This window comes from Saccopteryx leptura, chromosome 1, assembly GCF_036850995.1.
Source record: "Saccopteryx leptura isolate mSacLep1 chromosome 1, mSacLep1_pri_phased_curated, whole genome shotgun sequence".
In the NCBI taxonomy this organism is placed as follows: domain Eukaryota; kingdom Metazoa; phylum Chordata; class Mammalia; order Chiroptera; family Emballonuridae; genus Saccopteryx; species Saccopteryx leptura.
The window spans coordinates 248226536-248237690 of NC_089503.1; the positions used below are offsets into that span (position 1 = coordinate 248226536).

Genomic DNA, 11155 nt, shown 5'->3' on the forward strand with positions numbered 1-11155 from the left:
AGCACAATGGTGACAAGAACTGGGGCAGGGATCCTCACTGAGCCTGAGAACGGAGGGTGTTCCTGGCACCCCACTTCCTATACTGGGTTATTAAATGCTGCGTGATCCAGTGGTAACCAGATAAGACCCCTTCCCAGCCTCCATGGTTCCCACAAGCTAGCAGAAAAAAATATACATTGAATGAATAATAATCTACATAATTAACACTACAAGAGAAAAGAACAGGATGTGAGGATGCAAAACTGGGGACCTGTTTAGGGCCTCCTCAAGGAAGTGACATGGAACGTGCCAAGTGGAGAATTAAAGGTGAAGGGTAAGAAGAGGGTACTTCCTGCTCAGAAAGAGCACAGGCAAATACCCTGTAGCTAGAAAGACTTTGTCCCCTGTGGGATGCAGCAAGGGTTTTAGTGGGTCTGAAGCTCAGTGTGAGGTCAGTGCCAAGTCAGGAGCCCTCATGGGTAGGCCTGGAGCCCTCATAGGCCAGCAGCCTTCAGTGGATAGCCAGAGGCCACGAGGGAAAGAGACAGGCAAGTTTTCCCAATGATAGGGGATGGTAGTGAAGCTGTTTCCTTCACAGGTGAGTCAGATGGCAGAATGGGTGGTCAACTCTGTGATTTTTTTTTTTTTTTTTTTTTTTATTTATTGATTTTACAGAGAGAGGAGGGGAGAGAACAAGAAGCATCAAGTCATAGTTGCTTCACTTTAGTTGTTCATCGATTGCTTGTTGTATGTGCCTTGACCGGGCAAGCCCAGGGTTTCAAACCAGCGACCTCAGCATTCCAAGTCAATGCCCTATCCACTGCGCCACCACAGGTCAGGCAACTCTGTGATTTTTGTTTTGTTTTGTTTCTTTCTTACAACTGTTTTTTCCATTGGAGGATTCTTTCAAACCCATTTGGGCACAGGGATGAGCCAGGATTTCTTTGTCAACAAACAGCCTATGCCATGAGAGTAGCTCCTGGCCCAGCCATCTTAGACACCTTCTTCCTTTGACCAGTAGGAAAACTGAGGCCCAGAGAGGGACAAGGACCACCCAAGGTCATTCAGAGGGAGACTGTAGACCTAGCCCACAGGAAGAGCTCCCTGCCCTGCAGCTTCTGTCTCTTCTGCGGGATCTCAAGCCCCATGAGGGTCCATGGGGAGATGTCCTGATCACCCCGCTGCCCTTAGTGCCCCACAAATTGATGGTACTTAATTAATGATTTCAAAATGGATGGCCCCGGCAGCTTTTGAAAACACCCCAGAGGTCATGCTCAGGGCATAAGGGTAAAGGGGGTCCTTTTTGATAGGTAATATGAGAGACAGATACAGGGATAAATATAGAAACAGAGATAAACAGATAGAGACATTGAGAGAAACAGAGATAGCGATAGAGACAGAGACCCAGATATAGATATTGGAGAGACACAGAAAGAGTAATAAACAGAGAGCAGATCCATGGGAAAGAAACTGAGACGCAGAGACAGATGGAAAGAGAGAAAGGTGGCAGGGTCAGGACCATCACTAACCTGTACAGGAGGCTTTATGTGAATTACAAAAGGGTTCCCCCTCCTGGACCCTTCTCACTGCCTCACGTGGGTGCGTTGTGCAATGAATAACCTGCCTCATGTCTGGAGCAGCCAAAGCAGGGTCTGTCTCAGTATCTCCGGCAACCAGCAAGGGCAGGGCACCCAGAATGCACTAGATAAATGCCTGCTGAACAAACAGAGTTAGAGAATGTCAGAACCCAGCATGGAGTCACTGGGAGGGAGGAAGGGAAGGGGAAAGGAGAAAAGGGAGAGAGAGAGAGAGAGAGAGAGAGAGAGAGAGAGAGAGAGAGAGGCCACACACATGGAAGGAGGCAGGGAGGGAATGAGAGAAATAGAGACAGAGCAGGACTGAAACAGGAAGTCTGAGCACCTGCAGTATCTAAGACACAGATGCCTCCTCTGTGAATTGCTTGGACTTACTCGCCACCCAGGAAAATTCTCCTTGACATTCTGGGATCAAAAACCAGGTGGGCAGCCAAAGTAGGAGGTGGCTCCTCCCCAGGACTCCGTGGGCCGAGGTGTCGCTGCCAAGTCTCACCCGAAACTCCTCACAGCCCAGACTTGCTCCAGGGGTGGAGCCAGGAGCCCGAGAGGCCCTGGGATGGGGGACAGGCTTCCCCCAGTTTCACAGCCCAGAGGGGAGGCGGTTGGCTTGGGCCCCTCCAGAATAGGATTCAAGGGAAAAGGCATTCCTGGCAGAGGGAACAGATTATGCAAAGGCTGGAGGTGAGCGAGAGGGAAGGGTGAAAGAAGTACTTAGTTATGGAGTTTGAACTTGATTTTGTTTTCAAATAATCTTTTATTCAACGTACATTCAAAGATGGCCCCTCAGTACCTAGTCCCAACCTGGGTGATCCTGGGATTCTGGAGGCAACTCCTCAGACTGGGAAGACAAACAGATCTCCCAGTTCCAAGGGTTAGGGTAGGCCAGAAAGAGGGATGGAGGCTACAGGACTCAGATGTGGTCTGGGAGAGAGGGGTAGGGTAGAGCCTACATGGAGATGGGGCATTAGTAGTGGGCCTCGCAATTTTAGGGGTATGTCAGATGAAAAAGACTGAAAAGGGCATTCTGTGTAGAGACTATGCATATGCAAAGGTCTGAAGTGTGCAATAATCAGACAGGTGCTGGAATCGAGCCAGAGAGTACCATGACACTGTTGGCTCCAAGTGGTCATGGCTGGCCAGAAAAAGAGATCCAGGGCAACAGAAGCCCAAAGGGAAACGCAAGCTCTTCCTAGAGGATCAGAAATAGCTTCGCCTGACCACGTGGTGGTGCAGTGGATAGAGCGTCAGACTGGGATGCAGAGGACCCAGGTTCGAGACCCCAAGGTCGTCGGCTTGAGCGCGGCTCACCAGCTTGAGCCCAAGGTCGCTGGCTCAAGCAAGGGGTCACTCAGTCTGCTATAGCCCCCCGGTTAAGGTACATATGAGAAACCAATCAATTAACAACTAAGGAACCGCAACAAAGAATTGATGTTTCTCATCTCTCTCCCTTCCTGTCTGTCTGTCCCTATCTGTCCCTCTCTCTGACTCTCTGTATCTCCCACAAGAAAAAATAAAAATAGCTTCATAAAGAAGGGACATTGGAGCTGAGGTTTTGAAGAATGAATAGAAGCTTGACAAACAGCTAGGGCATGCAAATGGAGCAGAAGGGCTATGGCCAGAATTCAAGGAACATGCTGATGGAGCAGCAGGAGAAAGAATGAAGGAGCAACACAAGTCAATGTGAGATATTTCCAGATCCAAGCTTGGCCACCTGCCATTCAAGGTCAAGAAACCCCGGAAACATTCCCCTTGGCCCCACCAAGCCCCATCAGGCTTGCTCCAGCTGCTGTCATCTCTCCTCCTTGGGTCACAGATACCATCCACTTTGGTCTATAAGGACACTTGGCAGGAGACACTTTCCACATGTGGCTCTGGGATCCCAGGTCCGGCTTATACCTCAGTTTCCTCATCTGGAAATAGTGACACTAGAAGCCATTTCTTTTTTTTTTCCCTCCTTTTCTTTCTTTCTTTTTTATTTATTTATTTGTATGTGTGTGTGTGTGTGTGTGTGTGTGTGTGTGTGTGTGTGTGTGTGTGAGAGAGAGAGAGAGACAGGAACATCAAGCTGTTTCTGTATGTGCCTGGACCAGGGAATCGAACGAGCTATATGGCCAGGGCTTAATTTTTATTGATTTTCTTTTTAAAGAGACACAGAGAGGAAGGGAGAGAGAGGGGAGGGGGAGGGGGAAGGGAAGCATTCATTTGTTGTTGACTCAGTTGTGCATTACTTAGTTGTGTTCCATGTGTGCCCTAACTGGGAATCGAACCCTCAACCTTGTCGTTTTGGGACAATGCTCTTAACTGAGTGAGCTAACCACACAGGACTGCCACCTTTTTTTTTTTTAAGATTTTACTTATTGATTTTAGGGGGTGGGGATAGAAGCAGGAAGCATCAACTCATAGTAGTTGCTTCTCGCATGTGCCTTGATGGGGTACCAGGGTTTCGAACTGGCAACTTCAGCATTCCGGGTCAACGCTTTATTCACTGTACTACCACAGGTCAGGCCAGAAGCCACTTTTGCTGTTTGTATTCATTCATTTCAGGACTGGGAAGCCTTCAACAAATAATGTGAAGAAAGAAAACAGAAGGAAAAAGAAGGGAGAAAGGGAAGGAAGGAGAGAGAGGGGAAGAAGGAAAGAAAGGAAGACAAGGAGGGGAAGAAAGGAAAAAAGAGGGAAGAAAAGGGAAAAAGAGGAGGAAAGGGAAAGGTTTTGTATCTTGCCTCCAGACCAACACCCAGGGACGGGTCCCACAGTATTATTTCAGAACATGCCAGAGCTGCTGAGGCTTCAGAAATAGGTGGCGATTTGCATGTGATTTGCATCAAATTTGCACATTATTTGTGTGAAACCGCCCTGAAAATCCTTTCCCACACCTTCATCCCCAGTCAAGAAGCAGGAAACCCTCCCCTATCCTCCACCAGAGACCCCCCTGCGTGGGCTGGGGATCCCACAGTTCAAGGGCTGCCAAAAGCCTGGAAGGCAGTGACCTTGGACACCCCATCTGTAAAATGGGCTGTAATTATGGTCAGCACAGCTGCTGTTAGTAGCACATTTGGCAGTTCAAAGTAAGTTGAGACACCAGGAGAATGTGGCAGATCCTGATAGAAGCTGGGGTGGCTTTTATTTTTTTAATTTTCCTTAAAATTTATTTTATTTATTCATTTTAGATAGGGGAGAGAGGGAGAGAGAGGAGCAGGAGCAGGAAGCATCAACTCCCACATGTGCCTTGACCAGGTTAAGCCCAGGGTTTCCAGGTTGATGCTTTATCCACTGTGCCACCACAGATCAGGCTGGTTTTTATTTTTTTTAACTTTATTTATTGGTAAGAAGGAGAGAGACATTGATTTATTTTGTCCCATTTATTTATGCATTCACTGGTTTTGACTCTTGTATGTACCCTAATGGAGGATGGAACTGGCAACCTTGACCTATGAGGATTATTACCCTCTAAGATACGGAGCTGTGCCTGACCAGGCAGTGGAGCACTGGATAGAGCACAGGACTGGGATGTGGAGGACCCAGGTTCGAGACCCCGAGGTCACCAGCCTGAGCACGAGCTCATCTAGTTTGAGCAAAAAGCTCACCAGCTTGGACCCAAGGTCGCTGGTTCAAGCAAGGGGTTGCTCTGTTTGCTGAAGGCCCAAGGTCAAGGCACATATGAGAAAGCAATCAATGAACTAAGGTGTCACAATGAAAAACTGATGATTGATGCTGTGTGTCCCTATCTATCCCTCTCTCTGATTCTCTCTCTGTCCCTATAAAAAAAATAAAATAAAATAAAAAATAAAAAAATTAAGATACAGAGCTGCCCCCAGCTTGTGAACCACATCAGGCCTGTTTACACATCACAGGAAAAGCCCAGAGGCAAGGAGGCACTACACCTCCAGCTAGCAGCAAGAGGGAAGTGGGGAGCCCTCTGTCTCTTCTCCCCCCACCCCCCTTCCTGGGTGTCTGTCTCCCCCTCCATTGCCCTCTCCTCTTGGCCCGAGGAGAGGTGCCTGTGGGGGAGAGGTGCCTGTGTGGGCCTGGAGCAGTCCCTTCAACAGGCAAACATGTTGTCTGAGCGCACTATCCCTATGGCCAGGATTTTTTATCTACCTGTCTCCATTCCTAGCCTTGTGGCCAGCACAACTCTTAATTAAAATATTATTTCTTCCCAGGCTCCTGTGCCTCTTCCCTGCACCACGCCAGCTCCTAGAGCATGAACATGGTTCTCCACACGGTGCACAGGTCCCGCACCCCCAGCTCCTGGGGTTAGCTCAAAGGACCAGAGGCCAGGGACTGCAGGTCAGAGGTCCAATCGAGGCTCAGCATTCTACCCAGGGAGGAGAGGCGGGGGTGGGGGTCTTGCACCCAGCATCCCCACAACGCACTGTCTGGAACGCCTCCAAGATTACCACCCATGACACAAGACTCAGACTGAAAAGGAGGGTAAGCGGCTTCAGCCACGATGGATCGACCCAAGTTGCTGGGGGCTTGTCCGTGGCATTTGGGACAGGGCAAAAATGTGTTATATTGTCACAGTGAAAATAAGAGTGGAGTGAAAAAAAGAAAAAGAGAACCACCCCTGTCTCAGAGCTCTACCAGGCACAGGGGGCCCCAGATCCTTGCCTACTAGACCAAAGCCTTTCAGGAAACATCCGGGAGACACGTACATGAGGTAGGAGAACAAGGCATTATGCAGAGGACATGTCTGAGGCGGTGGGCACAGATGCAACGTAGGGAGGTATCTGGGGATAAGGGTGGAACACAGGGTAACACTGGAGAATTGGGAGCAGGCAGGGCACCCCCAGGTTCTACCTTTAGTCATTTTAGATTTCCTGAGTGACTAGCTGTCACTCCGTCAGTGAGTGGCCAAGGTTGTTCACAGTCGAGGGGGCTTGTGGAAGGCTCAGAAGAGGGCAAGGTGCTCCCTGGCTGGCCGGAGGGCATCTGAGATTTCCTGGAGAAAGCTGGAATCCCAGGTGGGCTGGAGCCACAGAGAGGAATGTGAAAGGTGCCTTAGTCAGGGGTCACTGCTTGGGCAAATGTGCGGCCAAGAGAATGTACAAAGTAAGAGAGGTGCTGCCCTGACCTCCTTTCCTCTCCCCTCAGTGCTTCTCTTCATATGATATCCCCTGGCTGCCCATGGGAGCCTCTCAAGGTGGCACAGTGGTTCCTGCTGCAGACTGGGCACTGGAGGCCCCAAAGGGGAAGATACGGCCTCAGGGTCACACAGCACAACCTGACTGGATGGGCTGGGGTGACAATGTCCTAGTTCAGTGTCAGGGAGTGGGGCTCCATCAGGAGTGTCCGAGGCAGTGGGCATCAGTTGGTCGGGCCGATGTTTCACTATCCACCCCAGGAGCACAGAACCTGGAACAGTAGGAGGGGTGGATAAGACAATCTCAATTCAGGCCTTTAGAAGGGTGAAACACCAGCTCTCTGGCCAGGTTTCCTTCTCTTTTCCCTAATATCCCCTCCTAATGTGGACAGCAACACCTCCAGTCATTGCCTCCTTCCCCATGGGCCTGGTGCCCACCAGGAGGGATGAGAATGGTCACAGGTAGCCAGCCATTCTTAGAGGGAGCTTGGCCGTTTGGAACCACCTGGGGGGAGTCACAGGAATTCAGGCAGGGAGGACAGTTGTAAGGAGGGTGACAGAGCCTAGAGAGGCAGAGTGATTCACTCAAGGTCATACAGCAAGTAAGGGTCCCATCATTCATATTAGTTAGGGGCAACACATGTCAGTTAAAGTTAAGTGAGAAGACAAGGATAGTGTCCTTGCCCAAGGGGTGAAAAGCCAAGGGATTATAGTATGTGTGTGTGTGGGGGGGTGACACTCAACAGAGGTGAGTCCCTTCTCCTCACTGGGCCTCATTTTTCCCCATCTGTGGTCCTGCAATATGTAAGGTCCTCAGAATGACTTACCTCCTGAAGGAGTCCCCCACCCCAGCCTGCTCCTTCAGCCAGTATCTTCAGTCCCCTTGGTCATGGCTCTACTTCCTCCAACCCAGACTACCTGAAGGAAGGGGACAGAAAGACACAGATTGCAGGCCAAACTTAGCCCTCACCTCAGCACTCACGGCCTCTTCTGCCTGCTCAATGTCTGGTTGATACATCTTCCCACATCTGCCAGGCCTTACCTCCAGGTTCGAGACCCTCTCCCCACTGGCAGGCACCACTAGGGCTCCAGGAAAATGTTCTGAGCAGCCCCTTCCTCACCTCAGACAATACATTCCACAATATTTATTGAGCACCTACTATGTGCCAGGCACTGAACTAGGAACACAGCAGTAAATAGCATGAACAACAATGCCCTCATAAAGCTTACAGTCTGGTGGGGAATGTGGGGTGAAAGAATTAAAAAAATATAGAGATGTCAGGGGCTGTTAAGTGTCAGAGAGAAGGTAAAAGCAGGGGTGGGGTGGGATGTGATTTTAAACAGGGTGATCAGGGAAGACTGCACTGAGGTAGCATCTGAGCAAAGGCCTGAAGGAGCTGAGGGAGAGAGGGAGGTGGACATTCCAACCTGCCGTTAATCATATGTTTATTTGGTTTCATGTCTCTCCCCTACTGAACTGTCTATGGGCGGGCTCCACAATGGCAGGCCTGGTCTAAGTCCCCACTGTGTTCTAGGGCCCAGCACATGACCTGGCACACTGCAGGCACTCAATAAATGCTTACTGCATACTGAACGATGATTATGGTGTGTGGATGGATGTCTGTGGGTTGTCCAGCTACCAGACCTTATAGAAGGTGCACTGCCTGGAACACCTTCTCCCAGCCGCAAGCCCCAAATCCCCATTGGTAACCACCCTACTGTCTCCCCCTGCCCCTGAGATCCTCCCTCCTGAGAGCCTGGGGTGGCAGGCTCTTCCCACCTCCCCTGCCCCCACTTTCAGTCTCCAGGACCAGCATCTGAGGCTCCTGTTCTCAGAACATCATCCCAGGCTTGGCAGACCAAACCTCTGTGGCCCAGCAAGCACGACCCCCATAAACTTCAGGGTCACTCATATGACACCAGTATGTCCCCTGCCCAACACCTCCAAAGTGGCATCAGGAACTCTGAGACCAGCTCCTGCCCATCTCCCCAACCTCACTACCAGTATCGCCAGGCATCGGCCTCCACCATCTCCCAGAACTGCCCCTGGCCTTGGTATGCGTTGTTCCCATGGCCCAAATCCCCTTCTCTACGGGTCTCTTGTGGGTCGTGATGGCCAGGACTCCAGATGGCCAGGTGTAGGCAGCAAGTGTCAGGATGGGAATGTGGGGTGGAGAGGCATGGTGGGGGAGATGGATGAAGAGAGAAAAATGAGAGATTCAGAAAGATACAGAGCAACATAGACAGAAATGTACAGAGAGACGTGGAGAGAGAACACAGAGAAAACAGCAAAGATAGAAGTGGACACAGCCACCGAGAGACAGAAAGAATGATAGGAAGTGGAAAAAATAGGACAGCACCACTGAGAGGAGAGAAGGGAGACAAAGAGAGGTCTTGAGAAAGCGGGGGGTGGGGGGCAGACAGAGGCAGAGAAAGGAAGGAAGCAGGCAGGAACCATCCAGCTGCCCTCCCAGCCTCTCTCATGCCTCCCTCCCTTCATCCTTCTCAGCAGGTACAAACAGGAGCAGTGTTCAGGCCCCAGGAGGACACGTCCAAGGGGGCGGGAAGGACCCCTATTCCATCCTCCCACCCACATACCACCCACCTGGACCCCAGCCAGGCCTTCTTGTGCCCTGCCATTTCCCCCCAGCCCAGAGTCACTCCCATTCCCACCTAGATCCCAACAGGCTCTCCTGTTCCCTGCCGTCCTCTCCCAGCCCTGACTCACTCTCTCTCTACCCAGGACCCCAGCCAGGTCCTACTCTGACCTGCCGCCCGACCTCCCAGGACCCTATCCCTGACCCCGTCCCTGGCCACCTGGGGTCGCTGACGAGCAGCAGCACGGAACCGTCTTGCAGGCGCACGTCCCGCACTGTCTGGTGGTCGTCTAGTCGCCGGGCGTTGTAGTAGAAGGTTCGCTTCCAGGAGCTCACGCCCTGGCCCACCAGCTGGGCGCGCAGGTCGCTGAGCGTGTCGCGCGGCCGCACAGTGAGTGGCAGCAGCAGCGCTTCGTCCGCCAGATGCACCTTGATGTGATAGCGCTTCCACCGCGACAGGCCACGCCGCAGACCCTCCATGGCGCCCGCTGGGCACTCCCGACCCGGCCCCGGCCTCGGCTCTTCGCGCCTTGCGCACCCGCCCGACAGGCTTGGCCGCCCGCCCCCGCCGCGCCCCGCCCGTCCTCCGGCCACGCCTGGTGTGCTGAGGAAGGCCTCGTGAGGGCGGGGCGCACAGGGAGGGAAGACCCAGGGCCCCTCACCGCCACCCGCAGATACCCCTCCGTTTATGCACAGATTAGTAAATACCTACTGGAAGCTCCCGGGATACCTGGGAACAAAACCCACAAAAAGAGGACACATCATAAAGATGAATACCTAAATACACAATGCATCCTATCATGGGAAGTGCTAGGAAGAGAAAAAGGAGGAAGAAAAGAGATATGTGGGCCCTGGCCGAGTGGCTCAATGAAGCGTTGTCGCAGCGCCCAGAAGTCGGTGGGGCTGATCCTGGGTCAGGGTACATATGAGAGGCAACCAGTGAGTGCACAACTAAATGGAACAGCGAGTTGATGTTTCTCTTTCTGTCTCTCTCTCCCCCTCCCCCCCTCCTCTTTCTCCCTTCCTCTCAAATCAATGGAAAAATTTTAAAAGAGAGAGGGAGAGAGAGAGCACCCTGGCCGGTTGGCTCAGCGGTAGAGCGCCTGCCTGCCCTGTGGATGTCCTGGGTTCGATTCCAGGTCAGGGCACACAGGAGAAGTGACCAACTGCTTTTCCAACCCTCCTCCTCTCTCTTCTCCTCCCACTGCCAGTGGCTTGGTTGGAGCAAGTTGCCACCCGCCCCCCGCAGCCCCACCCCCCACCTCCAGCGCTGAGGATGGCTCCGTGGCCTTGCCTCAGGGGCTAAAATAGCTCCGTTGCCAAGCAATGGAGCAGCGCCCCAGATGGGCAGAGCATCGCCCCATAGGGGGCTTGCTGAGTGGATCCTGGGTCTTGCGCATGCTGGGGTTTGTCTCTTTGTCTGCCTCCCCGCTTCTCACTTAAGAAAAATTAAAGAGAGAGAGAGAGAGAGAGAGAGAACCTGACTTGTGGTGGCACAATAGATAAAGCTCGAATTAGAACGTTGAGGTCACAGGTTCAAAACCCTGGGCTTGCCAGATCAAGTCATATAGGAGAAGTTAATACTTCCAGCTCTTCCCCTGACCCCTTAACCCCCTACCTTTCTCTCCTCTCTATAAAATAAATAAAATCTTTAATAGAAAGAGAGAGAGAGAGAGAGATTGGTGACTTGCTTAGACAAAGATCAAGGTCAGGAGAGATCTCTCTGAGGAGGTGGCTTTTGAATTGAGTTTTAAAGGTGAGAAGCAGTGAGTCAGCCATGCAAAGGGTCAAGGGTCAAGGGTACTGCAGACTGAGGAGAGAACAGCCAGTACAAAGGCCCAAGGGTAAAATAATGACTGGTGGATGGAGAAACAGCTTGGAGGCCCTGGTAGCTGGAG

At 51.7% G+C, this 11155-nt stretch overlaps 1 protein-coding gene across 1 annotated transcript; it reads right to left on the reverse strand.

Annotated features, from left to right (window-relative positions):
- Positions 1–1927: 1927 nt before the first annotated feature.
- TINCR (TINCR ubiquitin domain containing) lies at positions 1928–9924 on the reverse strand. The gene is made up of 3 exons (XM_066344825.1): positions 9478–9924; positions 7488–7578; positions 1928–6932 (listed from the first exon to the last, which is right to left on the reverse strand). The coding sequence occupies exons 1-2, from the start codon at positions 9735–9737 to the stop codon at positions 7575–7577; spliced, it is 264 nt and encodes an 87-aa protein (XP_066200922.1). The 5' UTR covers positions 9738–9924; the 3' UTR covers positions 1928–6932; positions 7488–7574.
- Between the last annotated feature and the right edge of the window lie 1231 nt (positions 9925–11155).

Excerpts from the sequence above, each read along its gene's own strand:
- TINCR (XM_066344825.1), bottom strand. The coding sequence starts at position 9,737 with ATGGAGGGTCTGCGGCGTGGCCTGTCGCGGTGGAAGCGCTATCACATC.